This window comes from Cibotium barometz, chromosome 57 (genome assembly GCF_041138505.1).
Source record: "Cibotium barometz isolate CiBa-2024 chromosome 57, ASM4113850v1, whole genome shotgun sequence".
In the NCBI taxonomy this organism is placed as follows: Eukaryota; Viridiplantae; Streptophyta; class Polypodiopsida; order Cyatheales; family Cibotiaceae; genus Cibotium; species Cibotium barometz.
The window spans coordinates 23569070-23595310 of NC_141102.1; the positions used below are offsets into that span (position 1 = coordinate 23569070).

A 26241-nucleotide genomic window follows, 5' to 3' on the forward strand; every position below is an offset into this window, starting at 1 on the left:
ATGATATCTGGACTTATGGGACTGATTTGTCTCGCCCATTTATCTTGGGACATGATTATGATATCTCGACTTATGGGACTGTTTTTGTCTCACCCATTTATCTTGGGACATGATTTTGATATTGGTATATTGGAGACTTATTTAGTCTCGCCCATTTCTTTGGGACATGGATTCTTCAGTTATTTTGGATTTTTAAGACTGTCTCGTCTCGCCCAATCGATGGGACATGATTATATCTTGAATATATGGCTTGAAGCTTAAAGTTGCGGACAACTTTTAAGAAGTTGGGGAGGATGTCACCAGCCTGAACATTTCCCAGTCTGAAAGGGGTCTAGTGGACTCCCGGATGTTTAAATATTTGGAAAGTAGAAGCTTTGGGAATGGGGGATTATCCTAGGTCATTACATCTGGAATTGAGGAGATACCAAGAGTTGGCAAAGTGCCTATGACAGAATGTCTACCAGTTGGGATATTTTTAGAGATAAAGTTTATGGAAGGACCCATCTCTTAGATTGGGACATGTGGCAAGAAAGTGGACCAAAGTGAGACAAGTGGCCTGACACTTGTTAGAAAGTGGATCAAAGTGAGACAAGTGGCCTCACACTTGTCACTTCAGCTATTGTGTGGCTCTCCACTTGTCATTGTAGCCTTCTCTTGCCATTTTAGCTCATGGGAGGCCCAAATTGTCACGTGCACACCAGTCAGGTGTACAGTGACATGGCATCATTATGGTATCATATTAGCATCTCAGATTCATCAGGTATTTTAATCAGCATTATTCAGGCATTTTTTATGCATTTTTGGGGCAGCCGACTACCATTTATGGTATTATGGTATTTTATGGGAGTGATGCATCTGGCCGACTACAGCATCTGGCCGACCAGCATCCTTTCACCCATATAAATAGCAGAGCCTCTCCATTCAGCACATCATCCATTCAGTCATCAGGCTCATCAGAGTGAAGCGCATCCTCATCTGGAGCATCTGGCGTTTCAGCATATCAGCCTCAGCATCATAATCAGCAAACGCAGCCTCCTCAGGAGCATCATGCGTTTCAGCCATCATCATCAGCAGTAGCATTCAGTTAACGCATCCCATCAGCAGATAAGTTAACGCATCATTCTCAGCAGCATCTTTAGTTAACGCATCATCTCAGCAGCATCATCAGTAAACGCATCTACATCAGCATTCGTCCTCAGCAAACGCATCATCATCAGCCCATCAGATCTGCGTTTCATCCTCAGGACAGCATTCAGCATCATAATCAGCAGTTCAGCCCGCATATTCAGCATATAGGCAGCATATTCAGTCTTGCAGATCCATTTGGATCTTCATTGTAACATCATTCATTCATTTAATATAGTTGCATTGCATTGACACATACCTGTCTATCTGTTTGTCTCTTAAACATCATTAAGTGCAGTTAAGTGTAGACTAAGGTTGTGATTACTACGGTCTTAACCTCCCACATGTCACATTGGTATCAGAGCGTCACAGGGTAGCCAGCCTTAGAGCATGTTCAGTTCAGTAGTCATTCAGTCAGTCAACATTTTTATCACTTCCGCACAGTTAAACCCAGTTCTCAAAATTTTGCAAGCCACCCTTAGGGATTTTCCCTTAGGTCTGCATCAGTAACCCATCCATCTGCATTCTTGCACAGCATTTAGGGTTGCACATGGTTTGCATAGCAGTCATCTTAGCAGTCATTTTAGCAGTCAGTCCTGCATACATGTTACCCATGAACTCTCAGGGAAGAAGGACATCCATCATCAAAGGAGCACATAAGTTTTGGCTTCAACTGGCAGCAGCAGGGGGTTTCTCTTCCACAGAAGACGGAAGTTTGCTCCAACATCGCCTCAGGAGGTTCAGAGCTTCAGGTACGACGGAGATGGTAGGTGAAAGGTTTCCAAGAACAAGTCAGGGGTGACTCAGGTAGTTGCCATTCAGTTCCCGCAGTATATAGAGTCTTGGCTCAAGGATCTCACTCCTGCAGACGGCCTCAGTCCCAGCAGAAGACAGAAGGGGGCAGTGGTTCGGAGGAGAAGGATCGCAGACGAGTTGAAGGTTGCCAGGTATCCACCCAGCAACAGTTTAGCAGCGGGGAATGTCACGTGCACACCAGTCAGGTGTACAGTGACATGGCATCATTATGGTATCATATTAGCATCTCAGATTCATCAGGTATTTTAATCAGCATTATTCAGGCATTTTTTATGCATTTTTGGGGCAGCCGACTACCATTTATGGTATTATGGTATTTTATGGGAGTGATGCATCTGGCCGACTACAGCATCTGGCCGACCAGCATCCTTTCACCCATATAAATAGCAGAGCCTCTCCATTCAGCACATCATCCATTCAGTCATCAGGCTCATCAGAGTGAAGCGCATCCTCATCTGGAGCATCTGGCGTTTCAGCATATCAGCCTCAGCATCATAATCAGCAAACGCAGCCTCCTCAGGAGCATCATGCGTTTCAGCCATCATCATCAGCAGTAGCATTCAGTTAACGCATCCCATCAGCAGATAAGTTAACGCATCATTCTCAGCAGCATCTTCAGTTAACGCATCATCTCAGCAGCATCATCAGTAAACGCATCTACATCAGCATTCGTCCTCAGCAAACGCATCATCATCAGCCCATCAGATCTGCGTTTCATCCTCAGGACAGCATTCAGCATCATAATCAGCAGTTCAGCCCGCATATTCAGCATATAGGCAGCATATTCAGTCTTACAGATCCATTTGGATCTTCATTGTAACATCATTCATTCATTTAATATAGCTGCATTGCATTGACACATACCTGTCTATCTGTTTGTCTCTTAAACATCATTAAGTGCAGTTAAGTGTAGACTAAGGTTGTGATTACTACGGTCTTAACCTCCCACATGTCACACAAATCTATAAATTGGAGCCCTCTCTCTTCATTAAGAGAGACTCTCTTGCTGCACACTAGCCTCTACCACCGTTGAAGGCTGCCCTAATGATGGCTACTCTCTTTCTCTCTCTCTTGAAGGCTGCCCATGAAGAATACCGGCTGTTGGGGACTGTTTTGGAGGCTTCCATCGCGAAGAAATACTGAAGGCAAGGGAATTTAATCATTTATTATGATTTCTAGCCATTGTACTTGTTGCACCAGCATTTGTACTTGCTGTACCTGCTATACCAGCCACCGTACCGACTGTACCAGCCTCTGTACCTGCTGTACCAGCCACCGTACCGGCTGTACCAGCCATTGTACCGGCTGTACCAACATTTGTACTTGCTGTACCTGCTGTACCAGCCACCGTACCAGCTGTACCAGCCACCGTACCTGCTGTACCAGCCATTGTACCTGATGTACCAACATTTGTACTTGTTGTACCTGCTATACCAGCTGAATGGAGAGTTGTACTTGCTGTACCAACTCTATTGCATGAAGACCCGTGATTTTTGGGGAAGAATCAGTACCCACACGGAGGTATATGGATTATATTGTTGGCTCGGCATTTCTACAGCCTATGTTCCGGCTTGGTAGCCTTGTGTTCGGCTGTGTTATGGCATTTGTATAGGGATAATCCGGCATCTCCCGTGGGGAGAGTAAGGCCCTCAAAGCTTGTACATGATATTATTCTCCTTGGGTAATAAAATACTCCAAGGGGGGGGGGGGGGGGGGGGGTCGGCCCATTCCGGCCTCTATGCGGTGTCACACGTGCAAGCTCCATTTTCAGCATTTGTGGATGTTTTGTCCAGCTTTATGTTTTATGCAAAGTGATGATGGATATGTGTTAAGGCTGTGGCCATGTTTAAGTGTTTTTACATGCATTGATGGTATCAACAAGTGTGTAAAAGGCCCTAGTTCCCCGGGCACCCGCCGCGAGTTACAGGGGGCGGGGTGGCTGGGGCTGAGGCTCTCTCAAGAAGGTGTCCCTGTGTCCGCGGAGCTCAAGCAGGAAGAGGCCCAAGCAAGGCTAGTCCTGGAAGTCAATGATCATGCAGAGTGGACCGAATCCCTCACAAAATAGACAGTGAAACCTCCCACGGATCTCATAGTATACTGGGCAGCGGCATATGTAATGCTCCTCTGTCTCAACCTCTGTGTGGAATAGTCGGCAGATCCTCTCTCTCTCTCTCTCTCTCTCTCTCTCTCTCTCTCTCTCTCTCTCTCTCATAGGTCGGATTCGGCCTGATCTGTCCCATAGGTCGGATTTGGCCTCCCGTGGGGACGTTAATATAACTTTCTTTCTTTCTTTCTTTCTCTCTCTTCGCCCCTCTCCCGCCTGCCTGTTGCGCCCCTCCATCTCTCTTCACTGTTCCTTTCTCTCTTTTCGCCCCCCTTTCCCCACCTGCCTTTTCGCCATGTGAACTCTCTTCGCCCCTCTCCTGGCTGCCTGCTGCGCCCCTCCATCTCTCTTTGCTGTTCGTTTCTCTCTCTTCGCCCCCCTTTCCCCACCCGCCTGTTCGCCATGTGAACTCTCTTCGCCTGCTTCTGTTCGCCCCTCTCTCTCTCTCTCTCTTCGCCCCTCTCCCGCCTGCTTGCTACGCCCCTCCATCTCTCTTCGTTGTTCATTTCTCTCTCTTCGCCGTTCGTTTCTCTCTCTTCGCCCCCCTTTCCCCACCCGCCTGTTCGCCATGTGAACTCTCTTCGCCTGCTTCTGTTGGTTTCTCTCTCTTCGCGCACCCTTTCCCGCGCACCCTTGCTCAGGCCTCCAAGGCAGCGACATAAGTTTTAGGGTTCTCTCTATCTCTCTCAATGGCCACCACCACCACCGACACAAAGCTCGAAAACAAGCTTACCGAGATGATCAACAAGAACAAGAAGACGCTTGATAGCAACATCAATACTATCAACCGTGACCTCCTTGCAAGATTCTCCAAGTTTGACAAGGAAATGGAGCAATGGAAGAAGGAGAGGGAGGAATGGGAAAAAGCAAGGGAGGAATGGAAGAAGGACAAGGAGGAATGGCAAAAGGAGAAGGAGGGTATGAGGGAAGAGAGAGACATTCTCAAGGCGGAGATGGCATCGCTACGGGACCGGTCTCCACGAGAGGACGGGGAGATAATAGAGGCCGACAAAGAAGCCATCAAAGAGGAGTTAAAGAAGGCAATTACCGAAAGCATTGAAGGGAAGATGGAAGCCACGAGAGACGGGTGGGTGGACGTAGCGAAGAGAAACCTCCGCAAAGAGGTGAAGGAGGAGGCACAACAGGAGGGACTACAAATTGTGCACACCACAATTGAGGAAGAAAAGATGAGGAATGCCCGCCGGCTCAACATACGAGTTACGGGCATAGAAGAAGGGCCTAACTCTACCCCGGAGAGTGATGGAAGAAATCTATGCACCAAACTTGGGTATGCCCAAGAAGGCCCCCCCCCTTTCGCCAAGGCATGGCGAGCGGGAAGAGATCCTACAAGGAAAAGGGCACTAATCCTACAGTTTAAGGATGAGGAGTCACGCACCATTTTCATGAAGAAACGAGTCATTCTTCGTGGCTTGGAGGGAGTACCGATCTTCCTTGATGATGATCTCACCAGGATGCAGATAGAGCATCGCAGAGCATGCATGCCAAGAATACTACAGGCGAGGAAGGAGGGGAAGAAAGCCTTCTACACAGATGGTCGGGTCATCATAGATGGCCGGGCCACAGATTAGCATCTCGCAGCCTATGGGACACAGGCTAGCCCATATGCAGAGATACATATTGCAGTATGGAACTGCAATGGTTCATTATGGGCACAACCTGGACGACTGGAGCATGTGAGGGAGGGGAGAGACATACTGCTACTCACAGAGACACACCAGAGCCCGGAGAGAGGACTACCCAAGGTGGAGGGATATCAGTGGGAGTCCACATACAGGAGGACCACGAGACAGGGCACCTCGAGAGGCTCATGGGGAGTGGCAGTACTTTTCAGACGAGAGCTACAGGGGTGACTCCGAGTGGTGGCTCAGGACACGGAGGCGACTTCTCACCATCAGGATCTTCATATGTCATTACAGAGGAGGAGAGTAGAGAGGATGATGTGGTTGGACCATCACCATATGCATGCCTATCGGAGGAGATTATGAGCTACTCTACTCTAGGCGAAGTCTTCATCATGGGGGACTTCAACGCCCATACCCAGAGCAGGCAGTGAGAGATATATGAGTATGAGGATGTGGTGATGCTACACACAGTAGAGGCGGAGGAGGTAGGGGCTGCCCGCACATCACTGGACATGGGGCCAGATAGAGGACACTATGGAGACCACTTATTGGAACTGGGAGCGCGCCACCGTCTCGTTATATATAACGGAATGGCTCAGTGGCCAGGATCAGGAGGATTAACATGCTTTCCACATGGAGGACATACCAAGGCAGGAGGCACAGTGGTAGACTATGTTCTAGGGCCACTAGAGGCCACGAGGCTAGTCACATCTTTCTCGGTACCCCCACGTCCCATTGGGGCAGACCACACATATTTGGCATTATATTTGGCAGGCTCACCAGTGACACTGGCCACTACCACACAGACCCCACACACCACTATGCATTTTACTCATGATCTGGCTGACATTTATGACAGCAGGGTACACGACGGCCTCCTACTCATGGACCCTGTGGCATCCATGGACACCATTACCACACAGTTGGCCTCACTATGGACAGCTTTCCTCATCGGACACACACAGGGGAACCTGCCAGATCTGGGACCATGCCTCAGAATAGATGGTATGATGATGAGTGTAGAGAGCTCTATACACGCCTCCGCACACAGCGAGCCCTGGGGACTATTACAGAGCACGAGGCACGGAGAGAGATGAGGAGGCTCACCCGCAGGAAAAGGCGCGCATACGCAGAGGCGCAGGAGATGGAGATATATCACTTCTTCCTGAGCCGGGGCTGCCCTGTCTCATGGAGGAGTTTTCGAGAGCCTCGGACACCGACACCCATCCAGGATCCACACGCTTGGCACACATATGCACAGAGTCTGTACCAGATCCCACACCAGCCACCTATACCACAGCCACAGGAGCCCCGACCCACAGTTGCTAGCTTCTTTACTGCATCGATGGTAGAGCGAGCCATCCGTCGTCTCCAACATGGGCGAGCAGCCGACCACACAGGTCTACAGGGTGAGCATCTCATATATGCAGTTGATACATTAGCCCCTTTTCTGGCACACCTGTTTAATAGGGCACTAGCAGAAGGTTTACCAGCTGAGTGGACAATGCACACCATTGTGCCGATCCACAAGGCAAGAGATATGCTCGACCCGAGCAACTACAGGACCATCATGATTGGCCATACACTGGCCAAGCTATATGGAGCAGTACTTGAGGCAGAGCTGAGCTCTTATGCGGAGCACGAGGGCTTACGAGCCCCAAGGCAGGCTGGATTCAGACGTGCCTTCTCCACCATAGATCACATTTTTACTTTGAGGTGCCTGATTGACCAGGCCAGGGTATGGAGGAAGAAGCTATACTGTTGCTTTGTGGATTTCCGCAAAGCCTTCGACACAGTGCCGCGAGAGAGGCTATTCCAGCGCCTGCAGTCACTGGGTGTACCGGCAGAGATGGTATGGGGGATCTATGCATTATATGAGCAGGTATTTGGCAGAGTACGTTGTCCAGGAGGGACATCGGACATCCTTGCTAGCACCATTGGGGTGAAGCAAGGTTGCCCACTCTCTCCCACACTGTTTGGGCTATACATCGATGAGGTGGCCGACTTCATAATACGCAGAGGTGGAGAGGGGACGGACCTATCAGGTACACAGGTTCACATTATGTTGTATGCTGATGACATCATACTGGTTTCTGAGTTTGCAGGAGGACTACAGCAACATCTCCAGGCACTAGATGATTTCTGTACTCAGAGGGGCCTCAGGGTGAACCTTGGTAAAACCAAGGTGATGATATTCCATACCTCGCGTCAAGGCAGGAACCAAGCTATATTCACATTAGCCGGGGGGGCAGGTGGAGGTGGTCACTTCATATGTATACCTGGGGATCACCTTTTCGGCTGCAGCAGCACGCTTTACTATGGGCCCAACAGCCAGAGACAGACTAACACGTGATATGCAGCCTTAGCCATGCTAGAGAGACAGTGCCACCAGGCACACTTCCAGGAGCCCCGGACGAAGGGGTGGCTTTTGACACTTTGGTCACTCCTACACTGATGTATGCAGCAGCGGTTTGGGAACCACGCTTAGCTACTCACTGGTGGACTCAGATATAGCAGCCCCACGTCATCATGCTGTCACGGATGATACGCAGCAAACCATCGGTACCACACAACATTGTTAGAGCGGAGTTTGCTGCACCCCTATGCTAGTGGAGGCATTGTTTCAGACCATCTGCCTCATAGACAGATTCAGAAAGATGTCCCCCGACCGCCTTTCATATCGGGCTTTCGAGGCGTCCAAACAGCTTGCCGAGACAGGGACAGAGGGTCATGGTATGCACAGTTGACACAGTGGTTCACACAGCATGGGCTAGACATGGACCGCCTACCACCATTTCAATATGATAGGGATGCTCCACATATCCACCTCTCACACAGTGAGAGGAACAGAGTTCTGAGGCAGGACATATGGCAGCTTTATACACGAGATACATGGATCACACCCAGCCAGCCTCTACCACCAAAGATGCTATACTACAGAGATCAGTTTCTGAGCATCTCAGGGGATGGATTCATACAGAGACCTAGATATATGGAAGCTTTTCTACCACATGGTACCAGGGTGACGATCGGCCAGCTCAAAGTATCTTCACACCGCCTGGAGATAGAGACTGGTAGAGCAGCTCGGATTCCCAGGGCAGAGAGGATCTGCAGACTATGCCGAGAGGAGGTAGAGAGTGAGGAGCATTATGTGTGCAGATGCAGAGCATACACTCTCATTAGAGAGAGATACCCACTCTTTTTGAGGAACCACGTTCCCTATGCCAGCTCTTCGAGTCAGCTGACCAGCATAGATTGGGGCGGTTCCTACTAGAGATTCAGCGCCACAGAGAGACCTCCCTACAGACTCCACAGGGGAGGGGACAGCAGCTACAGATCACCGACTTTTTCCAGAGATCTATCCCCCCCCCCCCACCATTGCCCACACAGTGTGGAGTGACACTTCAGCGGGCAGAGAGCCTCCGAGCTGGCAGGAGACAGAGAGCCCCAAGCTATCGGATACCCAGACTTTATCACAGAGAGACCACAGAGATCCGAGCCCGACATCATCGAGAGTCAGAGGAGAGATGGGGACCCAGTTTCGCTCAGACCCAGGCAGATTCTTCAGGGAGCTCCACACACCCCTCTCACTGATGTATACCATTTTACATCCCCACTACCAGACAGGATGGAGCTAGCTAGATTATGCATATCATGATTGTATACCTGACGCATATAGTATTGCATTTTGCACCCCCCCCTCTCAGGAGATAGAGCTCCATCCTTACCCACCCAGGCCTCCCCACACTGCATACTCCAGTCAGATTCCTGTTCAGTTCTCCAGCTTTACTTTTGTTTGTTCATTTTACTTACTTTCTAGATAACAGAGGATATATGACAGATGTACATTGATTTGTCTCATTCATAGGCCGAGCTCGGCCTCTAGAAGACGTTAATAAAATCTTTCTTTCTTTCTCTGAGTCTGCGTATGAGCTTCCCGGCTCTGAAGATGTGCACAACTCTACCTGTCTCCACTTTGAGGCGGTGGGATGAAATCCGTATCTGGCCAATTGCAATCTGTATGGCATGGGACATAGAGACTTGAGCACCGCATAGAGACGCCCGCAGGAGAAGACTTGAGCGCCGCACAGAGGCTGCCACACACACGTAAGGAAAAGCGAAAAAAAAACAACGTTGACTTGCGTTCGTTTTTTCAACTTTTAAAATCAAAAGTGCACGTTCACTAACGTTTCCAAACGTTAGTGAACGTTCCAAACGTTTGGAACGTTTGGATTATATCCAAACGTAGTTTGGATGTAACTATGTGGAGCATTACAAAAGGAAAACCAAAATATTCACATCTTGGGAGACATCATGGGCAGAGAACCCATGACCACAAAATATTCAGATTTTGGAGGACATTCCGAGCAGAGAACCCTTGACTCAAATTAAAAGGACTAAAACTTGAGGAAAAAAGTCTCCCCTCGATGCTTATGAAGATCCTTTTGCGTCGTCATTTCCAAGCCAATGTGACTTGGAGCTCATGCATATTTTTCAAGGAAGATACTATCCATGAAGCTCATGATCCTCAAGAACATCCCAGACTTACAACATTGGTGTTGTAGTGCCCTGGATCACATACGTGGTGTCGAAGGTCCCACAAGTCATGCATGTGAAGGTGTTCGATGAAGACCATGAGAATTGCTTCATGAAAGAAGCAAAAGATGCAGCCCATGTGGTTGTCTCAGCATCATTGGTTAAAGCAACTGTTTGTGCAGCTTGTGCCTCCTCTTTGAAGGAAGCAAAACATTGAAAGAGCTTTTGATCCATTGAAGTTCTTACGATGATGATGTAGATGGTTGTGTTTTGCTGATCGGCCTTTGTAAGTGCAGATGCTTGTGTTTTGCTGATCTGCAACTCCTCTTGCTTGCTAGACTTCGCTTGCTTGCCTTAGTTGCTTCCGGTAGCAGCCAAGTGTATGCATGGTGGGCTGCAGTAGATAAAGGCAAAAACACAGCTCATGTAGCAAAGAAATAACGCAGCTTATGTATGATCTTGTGGTGGTTTATGCATGGAGGCAGCAAATGGTTGATGGACAGCAGAACATGTTAGCAGTCATCTCCTGTCTGTATATTTACACCAGGGCCTCTGTTGTGAGTGTGCCCGCCCGATTTAGGTGTTTTCTCATTTTTCCCCTCTCCATATTTTTCCCTTGGTGTGGAGGGCTGTATCACTGCTCTGCTGCCCCCAGGCTCTCCCCCCTGTACGCTGGCCGACTGTCCAGAGCTGGCCGACTGGAGGGAGCAGGTCGTGGGCAAGCTGAGGGCTGTCAGCTGTTTTTCAGCAGGCCGACTGGCTGCATGGGGCCATATAAAATGGCCCCTTGCCCCCCCACACTACTCATCTTGTATTCCGGGATTTCTCTTGTGTATATAGCAGAGTTATACGCCTCTCTCTCTCTCTCTCTCTCTCTCTCTCTCTCATTTCTGTGTTTTTCTGCTGTGCACTTGCTCTAGGTATTTTCAGATCTTGTCTTCATCTCCGCTGCATATTCTGACATGGTATCAGAGCTCTAGGCTCTTGGAAGATCTTGGGAACTGTGTGAGCAAGAGGGGGGCTGTTTGTAGTGCTGATTGGAGGACTGTTTTGAGCCATATGGGAAGAGAAGAAGCAAGCGAAAGGCGGGCCTTGTTGCTGGACAGCCACTTGCAGGTTTAGTTCTTCATTTTTTCCCACCCACCCTCCCTTTTCAGTTACACCCCCGCAATGGCAGATTTACTTGAGATGGCTGAGAAGCACGTGAATATCCCGACACTCCCCACATTCCCAGTGGACCGTCAGTTGTGACGAGAACAACTACGGCATATGGAAGGTAATGATGGAATCTATTTTGGAGTCTTCATACTTGGCTGATTTCATTGTTGTTGGGGTTCCACGGCCAGAGTTAGAGGAAGGGGAGTTACCCTCTATTCGGAAGGAACGGGAGGCACAGGCACAGGCACAGGCACAGGATTGTGTCAATGCCAAAGTTCGTTCTTTCATCTTCCTCAATTGCACACCACAGGTAATCAATCATATAGAGCATATGACGCTGGCCAGAGGTGTTTGGCAACATTTGGCTTCTCTTTACAACAGGGTATCACCCATGAAGAGAATCTCCTTGGAAGTTCAGATGCAGTTGATGAATCCTGCAAAGTCGTTGACGATGCGGGAGCACATCAACAAGCTGCAGGCTCTTCAGCAGGAAGTTCTCCAAGCAGGGAAAGAGATATCATCAGAGGATATGGCCATAACGTTGCTGTCACATTTGCCCTCTCAGTACTCAGCCTTTTACTCTTTGTTGATTACCAGTGGCAGGCTCAGCACCATCACATGGGAGGAGCTTGTGCCCATGGTCTTGGACCAGGAAGAGATTCACGAGCCCTCCACAAGGCGGAGGTTCTGAGGCCTTAACTGGCCAACAATCGAACGGTCGTAATAACAACAACCAGGGCAAAGGGAAGGCTTCATCGGAGAAGTCTTCTGAGAAGAAGCCCGACTCAAACCGAGAGAAACTGAATGCCGAGAGGACCTGTAATGATTGTGGCGAGAAAGGCCACTATTGGAGCAAGTGTCCCAAACGGACTGGGAAGAGTGCTGATTCTTTAGCTTCAGCTGCAAAGACTCCAACCTTTGTGCACTTGGAGATGTTGGACACAGGTGCTTCATCTTCTTCGAGCGAGGAGGCAATTGGCTTCACCGCAAAGGATACTCAGGAATGGATTCTTGATAGTGGTGCTTCCAAGCACGTGACTCCTTTTCGTCACTTCCTTCTAGATCTGAAACGGAAGTCAGATCGCATTTTTATTGGCAACAATTCCACCATACCGACACACAGTGAGGGCCGGATGGAGATCATTCTTGATGGCAGAGGGGGGAAGCAATCCTCTCGTGTTCTTTACGTCCCAGCACTTGGTTTTCATCTGTTGTCAATGCATGAGGTATGCAAGACTGGCTTTCGGGTGGAGTTTGGGGAGCATTCTGTTGCTCTACGGGACCGTGAGACTGGCCAGGTTGTTTGGGAAGGTGGCGTGGAGAATGGTATATACAAACTCTCCGCACTCTCTTCTTTGACAGGTTCTCAGGTTGGTGACTTGTGGCACTTTCGGTTTGGCCACTTGAATGTGGATGCGCTGAGGCGAGCTTTCCGGGACCAGATGTTGGTTGGCTTCCCAGATGTTGGCAGCAAGCAAGGACGCTACAGTTCTTGCATTCGTGGTAAGCAGCACAGGGAATCTTTTTCGAAGCAGGCTTCTAGGCGGGCTTCGAAACCATTGGAGTTGGTACACACTAACTTGTGTGGACCCATGCAAACAGCATCTTTGGGAGGTTCTTTGTACTTTATGTTGCTTGTTGATGATTGTTCCAAATTACATGGGTTTATTTCCTTTCACAGAAGGATCAAGCTTTTGCTCGGTTCAAGGACTGGCATGTAATGGTGGAGAAAGAGTCTAGCTTGCAGGTGAAGACTCTTCGGGCTGACAAAGGAGGTGAATTTTCTTCTAATGCTTTCGTGAGATTTTGTGCGGAACATGGCATCAAGAGAGAGCTGGCCAATACAAGTTCGCCGTGAAAGAATGGAGTAGTTGAACGTAAGAACAGGACTGTGGTGGAGATGGCGAGGACGATGCTGGAGCATCGTGATCTTCCTCGTCCACTTTGGGGAGAGGCTGTGGCTACGGCTATCCATATCCTCAACCGTTCTCCAACGACTTCAGTGCCGAACATGACTCCCTTTGAGGCATATTTTGGCAGGAAACTTGATGTCTCCCATTTCCGTGTGTTTGGGAGCGATGCGTATGTTCACATTCCGAAGAAACGGAGGGGGAAGCTCGACTCAAAGTCCCAAAAGCTTGTCTTTGTGGGATATAACTCTCTTTCCAAGGGATATAGGTTATATGATCCAGAGAGGAACGAGGTTGTTGTCAGCAGAGATGTGGTCTTTGATGAGCATGTTCTGGCTTCCTTTGTTGATGAGCCACCACTTCTTGGAGACCCACAGGATTCTGATGATGATTCCCAGTCGATTGTTCCAGCTGGACAACCTCAGTCAGTTCAGGAGGTTGAGCCCGCAACTGGAGATGAGCCCCCGACAGCAGGAGGCTCCACAATCTGTTCGAGTATCCAGGTGGTTAGTGGACACCCTTCGGGAGTCAGGTGTCATGAAGCGTCCCTCTGAATGGACCACAGAGGATGGACCTCGAAGATCGCACAGAGTCCGTGATAAAAGTCATTCAGCAAAGCTTTTATAGGTAAACTATGCTTTGATGTCTCATATCATATGCGGGACAAAGAGCCCACTTCCATCAAGGAAGCCCTTGCACAGGATACTTGGAGGAAAGCCATGCAAGTGGAACAGGATGCCATTGAGAAGAATAACACTTGGGAGTTGGTACCGAGGCCGTCGAAACGGTTTGTCATTGGTGTGAAGTGAGTCTTTAAGACAAAGTATACGTAAAGGTTATGCTCAGCGGCCTGGCATCGACTACAAGGATACCTTTGCACCGACAGCAAGGATGACCATGATTCGGAGCGTTCTTGCCCTTGCTTCTTCTCAGCGGTGGCCCGTATATCAGATGGATATCAAATCTGCGTTCCTTAATGGTGACCTGCACGAGGAGGTGTATATTGAGCAGCCTCTAGGCTTTGAGGTTCCAGGATCAAAGGGTATGGTTTACAGGTTGAGGAAGGCCTTGTATGGTCTTAAACAGGCTCCCAGGGCTTGGAATCAGAAGATTGATTCATTCTTTCTCTGGACTTAATTTCAGAGATCGGTTGCAGATCCCAACCTATATCTCTTTCGGGAACGCGGCATGGTCACGCTGATCATCCTTCATGTGGATGACCTCATTCTCACCGGCGGTCATATGGAGCACATTACAGTGACGAAGGCTGCCTTGTTAAAGTAGTTTGAGATGACCGATTTAGGCTTACTCCATTTCTTCTTGGGATTGGAGATCTGGCAGACCCAGAGGGGGTTCTTTGTCTCTCAGGAGCAGTATGTTCATAAGTTGCTTGAGGCCTTTGGGATGGAGAACTGCAAGCCTATCACGTCGCCGATGGACCCGAACACGAAGCTGACAGTGAATGATCCTTGTGAGCCAGTTGATGCCTCTCTGTACCGGAAGTTGGTTGGTTCATTGATTTGGTTGCTGAACGCCAGATTGGACTTGAGCTTTTCTGTGGGGCTGTTGAGCTCATTCATGCAGACGCCGTTGAAGTCTCATTGGGACACATGATTGCGGATCTTGCGGTATCTGCAGGGTACGAAGGATCTTGGACTCTTTTTTACACAGGAGGGTGATTGAAGGATGGAGTCCGACTCCAAGGTTGGAGTGACTCAAATTGGAGAGGAGATCCACATCAGGCTACAGTTTTTCCCTCGGCTCAGGAGCGGTTTCATGGAGCAGTAAGAGGCAGCCAACTATTGCCTTGTCATCGACAGAGGCAGAGTATCGGACTGCTTGTGGTGCTGCTTGAGAGGTTGTGTGGGTGCGGAGGTTGCTTAGCGAGATTGGGTTTCCACAGAAGGAGCCCACAGTCATCCAGTGCGATAACCAAAGCTGTATAGCTATTGCTCGGAACCCGGTCTTCCATGCCCGGACCAAGCACATAGAGATACAATATCACTTTGTTCGTGAGAAGATCTTGGCTAGTGACATCTTGCTTCTTTATTGTTCGACGAAGGACAATGCGGCGGACCTCTTCACGAAGTCTCTACCTTAGGCTATGCTCCGGTGGCACTCCAGCTCACTAGGGTTGGTTCCACATTCAGGAGCTGAGAGGGGGTGTTAGCAGTCATCTCCTATCTGTATATTTACACCAGGGCCTCTGTTGTGGGTGTGCCCGCCCGATTTAGGTGTTTTCTCATTTTTCCCCACTCTCCATATTTTTTCCCTTGGTGTGGAGGGCTGTATCACTGCTCTACTGCCCCCAGGCTCTCCCCTGTATGCTGGGCCGATTGTCCAGAGTTAGTCGATTGGAGGGAGCAGGTCGTGGGCAAGCTGAGGGCTGTCGGCTGTTTTTTAGCAGGCCGACTGGCTGCATGGGGCCATATAAAATGGCCCCTTGCCCCCCACACTACTCATCTTGTATTCCGGGATTTCTCTTGTGTATATAGCAGAGTTATATGCCTCTCTCTCTCTCTCTCTCTCTCTCTCTCTCTCTCTCTCTCTCTCTCATTTCTACGTTTTTCTGTTGTGCACTTGCTCTAGGTGTTTTTAGATCTTGTCTTCATCTCCACTGCAGATTCTGACAGAACACGCAGCTTATGTAGCAAAAAATGCAACTATGTATGGCGGGTAGAGGCGGAGGCAGTAGTGGGTAGATGGACAGGTGAAAATGCAGCCACGTGTGTTGCTACATGGCAGGCACAAAGTTGCACAGAAACGTGTTTCGTACCAATTAGAAACGTTTCGTGTTGTACGAAATGCGTTTTTTACCAGCCCGATTATAATAATACCCTACAACCCATCGCCATCGTTTCGTACCTTTTTTCTCGTGTGCGTTTTCCAATGCCGGCTGCGTGCACGTTGCTCGACGTTCTGTGTACCAATTCACCAATAAATCTGCGCCCATGTTAGCCCTTGTGTTCCTCGGTGTCCTTGGGCCTTGTGGAGGTCTTTTCGAGGGGAAATGTTTTGTTTTGCTTTATGTATGTTTTCTCTGCACAACTCACAAAGAAGGACGTTTTGTTCTCTTCCATCAATATTTATTGCATATCTTCCTCCCCTTGCTCTATTGAGGCCTGAGGCTACCTGCCTTGGGCAATATAGGGTGAATTTGGAGAGTTTTTACAATTGCCAAGATGACAGTTAAATTCAAAAAATGAGATTACTTTATGTTATGTGTTGCACTTGCAGGGCAAACGATCTACATTTATCCCCGCCTTGTAGGATGCCTCGAACAGGTGATTCTTTTTGGAACAATGTCACCTTCAAGTCTAAATATGGTACATCATATATTTATGTACTCTTTTGATACTTTCTTGATGCTAGCATCTAGCTTCATTTGCAATTTATGCCATGGATCATGGATTTTGAATCATGACTCATCACCCACGTGGTGATCCTTTTGATTTCTGTTTAGTGATCACTAAGTATGAAGCTTTTTCTTGGTCGTGGGTAGTGGCCCAATGATCAATCGTGATTTGTGATATCATCATATTTTACATGTATTTTGTTTTTATTCAAATGAATTCAATGTGGTCTCTTATAAGTTATGTCATAGAGCTAAATATATTTTTTTTGTATATTTCAAGTTTAAAATATACATGTTTTTTCTATTTTGTTTGAAACCTTTTTGGACCCGTTTCTTACCTTTTAGGAAACGTTTCAAAACGTATGAAACCCGCTTCATACTTGCCATTTCAAAAATGCCTAGCAACACTAGGCAGGCAGAAGAGGCATCAAAAACGCACAATAGGGCTGCCGGTCCTATAGAGTAGGGCCATTAAAAATTGCAGAACCCTAAAAAATGCAAAAATCCTAAAAACGTGAAAATCCTAAAAATACAAAAACCCTAAAAACGCAGCAAAGTAGATGAGCATGATGGCATGGAGAAAAGGGTCAGCCAGGCATGAGCATGGTGGGATGGAAAACACAACTAAGAGGTGGATAGGGTGGCTATAATACCATGTTAACGGTGCTTTATAGAGAGAGAGAGAGAGAGAGAGAGAGCGCAATGGAGAGAGATTGCACAACACAATGATGAATGAATTATGATAATTCTTCTACCAGGTACATTGCTTTTATCGGCATCAAGCCTCATCTTTTGACCTAAACCTTAATAAGGATTGTTCACACCCTAAGGGGGTGTTCACACCAATGGACACACTATTAGACTCCAAAATACCCAACAGCCACATGCTATGCGTAGTATCGCGATTGGCCAGCTCAAGGTATCCTCCCACCACCTCATAGTAGACTGGCAAAGCCGAAGACATCCCACAAAAGGGGAGGATATGCAAAATATGCACCACAGGAGGAGTAGAGGATGAGGCCCATTATATGTTTAGTTATCCGTCTTACTACGAGATACGGGGAAGATTCCACTGCTTTTTCCAAGAGGGATTTGGGCCCACTCGCACGGGTGATACAGTATGGGGATCAAAGATGCCTCGGCATGCACTTGATAAAGCGACACACAGGGATATAGTGTTGAGGCAACACCCTAAGAAATAGGCCCAACCCCGACAGGACATCACACATTTCTTTGTGGTACCCGCATCCACATCAGAATCCACCACCCATACCAGTGCCTCTACTCCAACAAAGCCCACCACCCATACCCACACGCCAGAGAAGTTAGCAAGAAAGCTCAATCATTCTACGAGCTAGACGCCCCTGACCCAAAGCATCAGGACCCTCCACTACACAGTCTGATCCGGGACATTCTCCACCGACATGACATGCTCCCATCACAGAGTCCTGACCCTCTTTCTGCACTGAGATTGGTAGTGGCTGAGGAGGGATCATAGGTACATCATCTGCTATCTGGTTGTATACACACATTAGTGTTTTCTCCATTTTTTTATTTCCTGTTCAGCTCTTCCATGGCCCAATATATCCATGGTACCATCGTATTACTTATGGTCTCATAGACCCTTGCGGTCTTCCATAGATGTCAATATAACTTTTTAAGTCTTTTTGTAGACATAATAGTTCTTGCATAAAGCTCTTTCTTGTGGAGGATTCTATTGTGTGTGTGAACTGAACGCACAGTTGTATATTCTTACAGCGCTCTCTAAGAGACCTATGGAAGGTGCAGCAAGTCTTACGGAGGATACTTGTTCACCTCTCAGCCTAGCACACCTTCAAACAATTACCTAGGGTCAACTGCTTGGTCCACGGGGTTGGTGCCAGCTCTACTCTATGACGACGGCGGTACTGGCCTAGCATTCTAGCTCACTCATTTCTCAATCTCAGCCATTCCAGCCTCTTCAGTCCTGGCTCCCCTGTGGACCCCGGAGTCCTGTGTAGACCAGATATGTGAGCTCATTAGCAGCATCCAACATCGCCACTATCGATGGTTAGGTCACACCACCTGCAAAAACCATCTGCTCCATTTAAATGGACAGCAGCATCCAACATCGCCACCTAACATGCTATCCATGGTTAGGTCACACCACCTGCAAAGACCATCTGCTCCATTTAAACGGACATCATTCACACCCTCCAGCGCCTATTCTTGGTGATTCGGGCTGAATGCAGCAGCGCCAAGCTGCCTTCCTGTGCATTTGGAGCAAAGTCCCCTTTTTCACTCAAGGGAATTCCGGACTAGTTTGCTAGATCAGTCCCCAAAGAGGCTTTTCTCCCTCCACCTCCAATGTAACCTCCCTCTGAGAGCATGTAATGAGACAGGGAGCTGCCTCCTTCCCTCATTGCTAGTTTTTTGAAATTATACGAGGATTTTCTTGTAGCAATTACCTACGTTTAAGGGTTGTAGTCTTTCGTAGTAGACGCTTGTTTCAACTAATAGAAGGATCTTTTCTTGAGGAGAAAAAAACTTCAGCATTTTGCTTCAGTCCTGCAAAAAAAAGGACATATAGGAATCCAACATTTGGAAGGCAGCCTTCTCTGGCACAGTGCCTGCTCAGATCAGTCCTTGCCTCTTGTTCAGCCTGGATTCATAGTCCAACGCTCAGCCCACCAAGGACAAAGATATTCTAAAGTCAAGGATCAAATCTGTATTGTAGTTAATTCAACTTTTATAATAAAGCAAATACACAACAAGGTGGGGGCCCTTCAGTGGGGTGTCTTGAAGTAATCTCTCCATCCTCTCTTCTCTTCAGTATTAACATTGACACACCAAAACAATAAATTGCATGCCTTAATCACGGATCTTCTGCTACCCATGTAACCAAAAAAAAAACTAAACATGCCCAAATAAAGTACCTGAACATGCCATGTCTCCGGATCACTATCCTTCATCACATTGATATCTTTACCATCTTGGCCCTCCTTGTGAGGACTAATTATCCAAGGCACCCGTTCAAGATCAACAAAGACGTCATCATACCAATGCAGACCCTTCCTGCACATTAAACCAAACCCATGCCATTTTGCAGCTTTCCGCCAACGTTGTTCGAAATTCTTAAGAACGTCATATGCCGCAGGCCCCTCAATTTTGCAGTGTAAGTCATGCCAAGGTTGTCTCGGGCCTCCACATTCAACTTTCTACAAGCAAGCATAACCACATAAGCTCCATATTTATACGCAAAAATAAGTGCAAAAGCATGACGTCTCCTCCACTTACCGGAAATGTAGGGTTATGATAATCATCAGCAAAAGTTGTGTTTAAGTTCTTGAAAAGAGGATGCTCTGGGGTATCGTAGCGGCCATCACAGAGATCAAGGCCACCTAGGAATGCAATCAGCCTTCGAGTGTTTCCAGGGCCTTGAGCATCCACTATCACAAGCTTTTGATGATGAGTGTAGAGAGTTCCTACAACCTACAGTGCAAAAAATCAGTTAACCCCATTGAGAACAAATTAAAAAGTTGAAAACGTGTGGCATTACAAGACCTCTGCAGATTAAAAGCGGAAGTCCACATTTGTCGTAAGAAAGATTCACTGTACTGCTGTCAAAAAATGAGTGTAATGTGGAAGCACTTCTGAAGTTAAAAGCTAAACTGCTAGAATGGAGTCCTGGTTCTAGGTAGCCTGCTGGTGTGGTCAGCCAATGGGGACCATACACTATCACAAGCTTTTGATGATGAGTGTAGAGAGTTCCTACAACCTACAGTGCAAAAAATCAGTTAACCCCATTGAGAACAAATTAAAAAGTTGAAAACGTGTGGCATTACAAGACCTCTGCAGATTAAAAGCGGAAGTCCACATTTGTAGTAAGAAAGATTCACTGTACTGCTGTCAAAAAATGAGTGTAATGTGGAAGCACTTCTGAAGTTAAAAGCTAAACTGCTAGAATGGAGTCCTGGTTCTAGGTAGCCTGCTGGTGTGGTCAGCCAATGGGGACCATACACTTGGTGAGCCACCCCTCCACCCCCGTGCCCACATGTGGGCATCCTTCTACGTACAAAGTGGATGCCCTTCTCTTCTCTTGGGAATCTCAAGTTTAATACAGTTGTCCAGCCTTCTTTAATGTAGCGTGTACTTTGTTATAAAAGGTTAGTACACATTAAACCTCATAACATATCAATTGAGTTAAAAGGAGTCCTCAAAACACACATGAGACAAATTGTTAGGCTCATGCGTGCATGTCACATGTCAAAACAGCTTATGCATAGTGCAAAATGCATTGATGTTTGGGCAAATTCCCATCCTTCAACCTTGTATACAAAATATCGTCTCATCCCAAGCACCAATATAAAACCTCTATGCACCCCATAGAAATCCACTATAAATGTTCCCACTATGTGAATAGTCACTCCACCCACACACATGGTCTCCATGTAAACTTATATGAACAAACATGGTCATGGATCAAGGACACCATTCATATAACTCTTAGGAGTCGGGGTTTCATGACCAGGTGGTGACATTATTATCTCATCTCCGTCCATGTATGAGGTGGATGGACTTTAGTATTTACTCTTAGACACCCTATCCAAAGTTTGCAAAATCCCAAACCGGGCCTAGGATGAGCCCAGATGGGCATGGGAGTTCTTTATGGGCCAGTTCAACACCGTGGACAGTGGCATCGACTATGACCACATACCAACTCAGTCTAGTGACTAGTCATGGCCGCCATGCGTATTCATGCCTTTATATAGACACTATCATCCCATCTCCTTACAAGTTACAATATATCAATCATCACGGTGAGTTTACTCCCTAGCTTCTATAAACATACAACCTCAATCTCAACAGTTCTGGATCAGCCATCAAAGCTTTCGTTCATATGGGTGTGGAACTTTGCCGTCTATTGTATTACATCACTAATACAATATTGTTCTCTATCTTGTTATTTGTGCAATTTGAGGTTAAAGTTTTGTGCTGTGAAGGATCCTACTTCTTGTGAGTGTTGTAATTGCAAGTGGGCTGGCAAAATGTAACATGCGGAAGCTTAGAGACAGGATTATACTTTAGATAACAAAAAATCAGCACCATGGTTCCTGACGATTTGCACCATGTAGCGGAGATAAGAGTGCAAGAGAGAGTGAGGGAGAGTTAGAGAGAGAAGAAGCACAATAAAGTCACAGCACACCCGATTGGGTCCCAAATACCCTCTGGAGGGCCCCCACCAAGGATTGGTGTATTTGCTTTATTGAAAGATGAAAAAGACTGATTTCTTGGAGATCTTCCTTGGCTGTAAACCTTCAGCCTGAATGTTGCATGCGCGGAAGCCTTGTTGTACTGATCCACATCCCTAATCCTGAATAAGAACAAGATGTTGATTTAAACATGATTTAGATAGAGGAGAGAGGAGAAGAGAGAGGGATTGGTGTCACAGTTTTTTGTATTTAATATTGTACAAATAATGGCATAAATGCTTGTACATGCTTGGGCCTTGGTTAGCACCAAGGGGGTGACCTTCTGGCCCCTTTCTACATATCTTCTACGGATGTTGGACTTGATGAATGATGAGAATGACTTGATTTATGCTGAATTATGACTGATGTTTATATATATGCTTGAGGTACATGTCGGCCAGCAAGTGCTACTATCGGCCTGCTGCTTTGACAAATAATCATTAAATATGCTGATAAATTGCCGCACTTAACTCGATATTTTTGTCTGAACACCTTCACTCTTGATCTCCACTTCCAAGTCTTATTGAAGAATTGAGCAGTTGTTCAACTCTGTCCCCATGCCTGCTTTCTCTTACCCTTAACACAGCGGTGGGTCACCTGTCAGAACTAATCATGCCTGTTGCTAGGCCTTTGGAACTGATCTGAGAGCTTAATGATTTACTGGTTATGCGTACATACCCTCAGGGAATGCTTCCTCTGGCTTTGCCTGTTACCGCTCCATCCGCTACCTTGCTGGATCCTTTCTGCTGGAACTGTGCACCTTGAACCTTCCTTGGGACTATGCTTAGTGGGTTGAGCCTGAATGCTCTAATACCAATGTGGTGGGAGGTCATCTCGTAGCATGATGTTGCTGTATTGAGACAAAAGACCAGCCACCCTCTGCTCCATTGCGGGTGCTATCTGAACTGCATTTGATCAACAGCAGACATATAGTAAGGCACACTCTGCTCCCTTTCTTATGGCTTGTTGGGCTTGAATGTGAGAAATGATTGGAATTCCAGGAATGCTCCGATACCCGCGAATCGTGATGGGCTCAGGAAAACCTTCAACGATAGTGAATGTGTCCTGCCTCCAATCAAGAATGGGTGCATACTGTCTAAACCACTATATCCTGAGGATCATGTAACACCCTAAAAGAGGGGAGACAATGAAATCGCACTGGAATGTTGCCTTCTGAACTAAAACTTAAACTGTTGAGCTTTATGAGAGGTACATGTACGTAGACCAAGTGTAAACCCGTCCACATCTAAATGGTAAGGAACCAAGGTACAGCTCATCTTGTTTACCAACTGCGAAGAGATGGCATCCTCAAAACTGCCCATGTCAAAGAGGACAATGAACTGTTGTCCCCTTGCAGTGTGCCAACAGCAAGATGAGAGTCTTTGTCTGTCCCTCATCCTCACCCTCCTGTTTATTATCAAATACCACTGGTGGCACCGAATTCAAAGCGAGCAATAGCTGAACGGCATCAGTGTAATATGCGGAAGCTTCAGAGAAGGATCGGTACTTCAAAACTCAGAAAACAGCACTCTTTTCGCGACGGAATTAACGCACAAAACTGAAAGACGATGTGCAGAAAATAGAGAGAGAAAGGGGAGATGGAGAAGGACACAGTATTGGGTCCCAATTACCCTCTGTAGGGCCCCCACCACGGATGGTGTATTTGCTTTATTAGAATGATGTAAATCTGAAACAAATACAAAGTACTTGACCTTTTCTTGGCTGGAAAACCTGCCCTTGACCTTCAGTCCTTCACCCCTTTGCTTTAGCAAACCTTTGGCTGTCCTGGCCCTTGAATGCTTGGAGCTCTTGGTGAATTATGAGATGACTACAATGAATTATGGGCTGGGCTTTTATACTACTCCCTTCATGCAGTCGGCTGGCTTCAGGACAGCCCACGACTAAAGTGTTTTCACACTTGTAATCCCTGCTGTCCAGCCTGCGCATGCTTCTGGACAGCACCCTGGCTGCTGGGCATGCTGCGCATGGGTGTGGGACTGCCCCCCACACCTGGCCGCCTGCTGTTTAGGGCTTTAATCTCTGTCGGCTGCCTGTCCAGAAGCTCTGGAGCTGGCCGACAGCCCCTCCAGCCCTTGCCTTGGCTGGTGGGCAATATCTTGGGCCCTCCTGGCCCCTTGGGGGTGGTTCTATACCTCCCCCATGCCCATACTAAGTATGCAAATGCAAATCCTTGCATTGGGGTAGCCCTATAGGCTGGCCCCATCTCTACATGCAAACTACATGCCTACAGAGGCCTGGCATCCAGTTGCAAACCAGATACACAGCACATCTGACATCATTCCAGAGGGAGACTCACAGCGCGGACTGGCACTGCTTCATGTGCAGGACAATGCACACCTGACCTTGGACTCATGTGCAGGACGATGCACACCTGACCTCGGACGACTGAGATGGATCCCTGGCTGACTCGTCCCGGACTAGGCTCACATGGGACCAGTTCACCATCCCAGGTCCTGCACCTTCTGTACAGAAATGTCTACGTGGCATCCAAGTGCGGGATGCACGTGACATCCCCTTCTGCTTAACTTGACGGAAGCTGCATAGCCTCCAAATAATCCGTCAATAAAGCCGGATAGTCTTCGAAAAATTCTTTGTCGAGCCATACTGCTTCATGAGTTCCTCGGCCCTGAAACTTCGTGAGAAACTATCGTAGTCTTCGGCCTGAGCCATGCTTGAAACGGTGCAGAAGGATCTGTTCTGGAACCATTACTTCTGCTTCATCAATGATGTCTGGTTCCGCTTCGTCTTTGACCTCTGAAGGGGGTGGACCTGCATATGGCTTTAACCAACTGACATGAAATACATCGTGCATAGTCCAACTCGGAGGTAGCTTTAACTGCATAGACACCTCATTAATCTTTTTCCGGATGGGGAATGGTCCGAAGCTCCTGAAAGACAACTTTGGGCATCGCTTGCCCACCTGCTTCAATCTTTGCTTCATAATCCGAAGATATACCCAATCTCCTTCCGAAAACTTCATGTCCCTTCAGTCTTTATTGGCCTGTCGAGTGTAGGCCTCTTGCGCTTTAGCCAATCTGTCTTTAACGGACTCTAGGATCTCCTGGTAAGACTCCGTCACTCTGTTCGCCTCCGGTACTGAAGACGAAGTCCTGGTTAACAACGACTGGAAAGGTCTTCCAAACGCTGCCTCATATGGAGTCCTGCCAATAGCTGAAGAAAAAGAGTCATTCAGAACAGCTTGAACTAAAGGCAAAAACGATTCCCACTTACCTTGCTGATCGTGGACATAACACTTCAGCACATCAAAGGCCAACTGGTTGTATATCTCTGTCTGGCCATCTGTCTGTGGGTGGAATGCACTGGAAAAATTCAACTTAGTACCAAAATTATCAAACAATGCCCTCCAAAAATGACTGGTAAACTTGGCATCTCAGTCTGACACTATGGTCCTAGGAATCCCACCAATCGGGTACCAATGCCGAATGAATAGCTGGGCAACATCCTCGGCGGTCACATTGGCCCTGCAAGGAATAAGCATAACAAATTTGCTGAACCTGTCAACAATAGTCAAACACTGTGTATTACGCTTACTCGGACTGGGAGGCAGATTTGTGACAAAGTCCATCGAAATGTCTTGGAAAGGACCCTCAGGAATTGGCAAAGGCTGTAACAACCCTATCTTCTTTCCACGAGGAGCTTTCACCTTTTGACAAATGTCACAGCGTTGTACATATGTAAACACATCAAGCCTCATCTTTGGCCAATAGTATTGCCGTTCTAATTTCTCCAGAGTCGAATTCATGTCCCTATGACCACCTGTAATGGCGTCATGGGCATCATGGAGAAGAGCTGCCCGGAATGATTTCATGACACACAGTCGGCCTTTGTAGTAAAGCCAACCATCGCGTATCAGAAAATGGCATGGTCCTGTGGCATCCAATGCCTGTTCCCACTGAGTACCGAATTCCTCGGAATCCGCGTACGTGTGCTTCATGTTTTCAAGTCCAGTACCAACAAGGTCAAGTCTAGTGGTCTGAATCGCAGATACTTGTCCCTTCCTGCTCAAAGCATCGGCCACTAGATTGGCCTTTCCTGGAAGGTACTCAATCATGCCACCAAACTGCTGGAATATCTGACTCCAGCGGTGCTGTTGATCACTCCACTGTGCACTTGGCATCGTCTGAATCCAACGCAATGCCTGATGGTCAGTGCGAACCTCCAAGTCAAGGCCATACAGGAAATGTTTCCAATGTTTCAAGGCCTGAATGACTGCTAGGAGTTCACGATCGTAGACTGAGTAATTCTTTTCGGCGGGCAGTAACTTACGAGACATGTAAGCTACTGGATGACCATTCTGTTGCAATACACCTCCAATTGCGAT

The 26241-nt window shown here is 47.5% G+C and overlaps 2 protein-coding genes and 1 pseudogene across 5 annotated transcripts in view; 2 read left to right on the plus strand and 1 right to left on the minus strand.

Moving 5' to 3' along the window:
- The window catches only part of LOC147606578 (phospholipase D beta 1-like), a 55809-nt gene that overhangs the window by 13464 nt on the left and 16104 nt on the right, over positions 1-26241 (minus strand). For all 4 annotated transcript variants that reach the window (XM_086791861.1, XM_086791860.1, XM_086791858.1 and 1 more), the window contains 2 exons: positions 19924-20118; positions 19563-19844 (listed from right to left, as the gene is read on the minus strand). In XM_086791861.1, the coding sequence (XP_086647987.1) occupies positions 19563-19844; positions 19924-20118 (477 nt within the window). The remainder of the gene's footprint in view (positions 1-19562; positions 19845-19923; positions 20119-26241) is intronic.
- On the plus strand, positions 4616-5685 carry LOC147606579 (uncharacterized). Its single transcript, XM_086791862.1, has one exon. The coding sequence runs from the start codon at positions 4735-4737 to the stop codon at positions 5632-5634; it is 900 nt and encodes a 299-aa protein (XP_086647988.1). The 5' UTR covers positions 4616-4734; the 3' UTR covers positions 5635-5685.
- On the plus strand, positions 6657-9282 carry LOC147606580 (uncharacterized; annotated as a pseudogene).

Bases quoted from the DNA above. Each gene is read 5' to 3' on its own strand.
- LOC147606579 (XM_086791862.1), top strand. From the start codon at position 4,735: ATGGCCACCACCACCACCGACACAAAGCTCGAAAACAAGCTTACCGAG.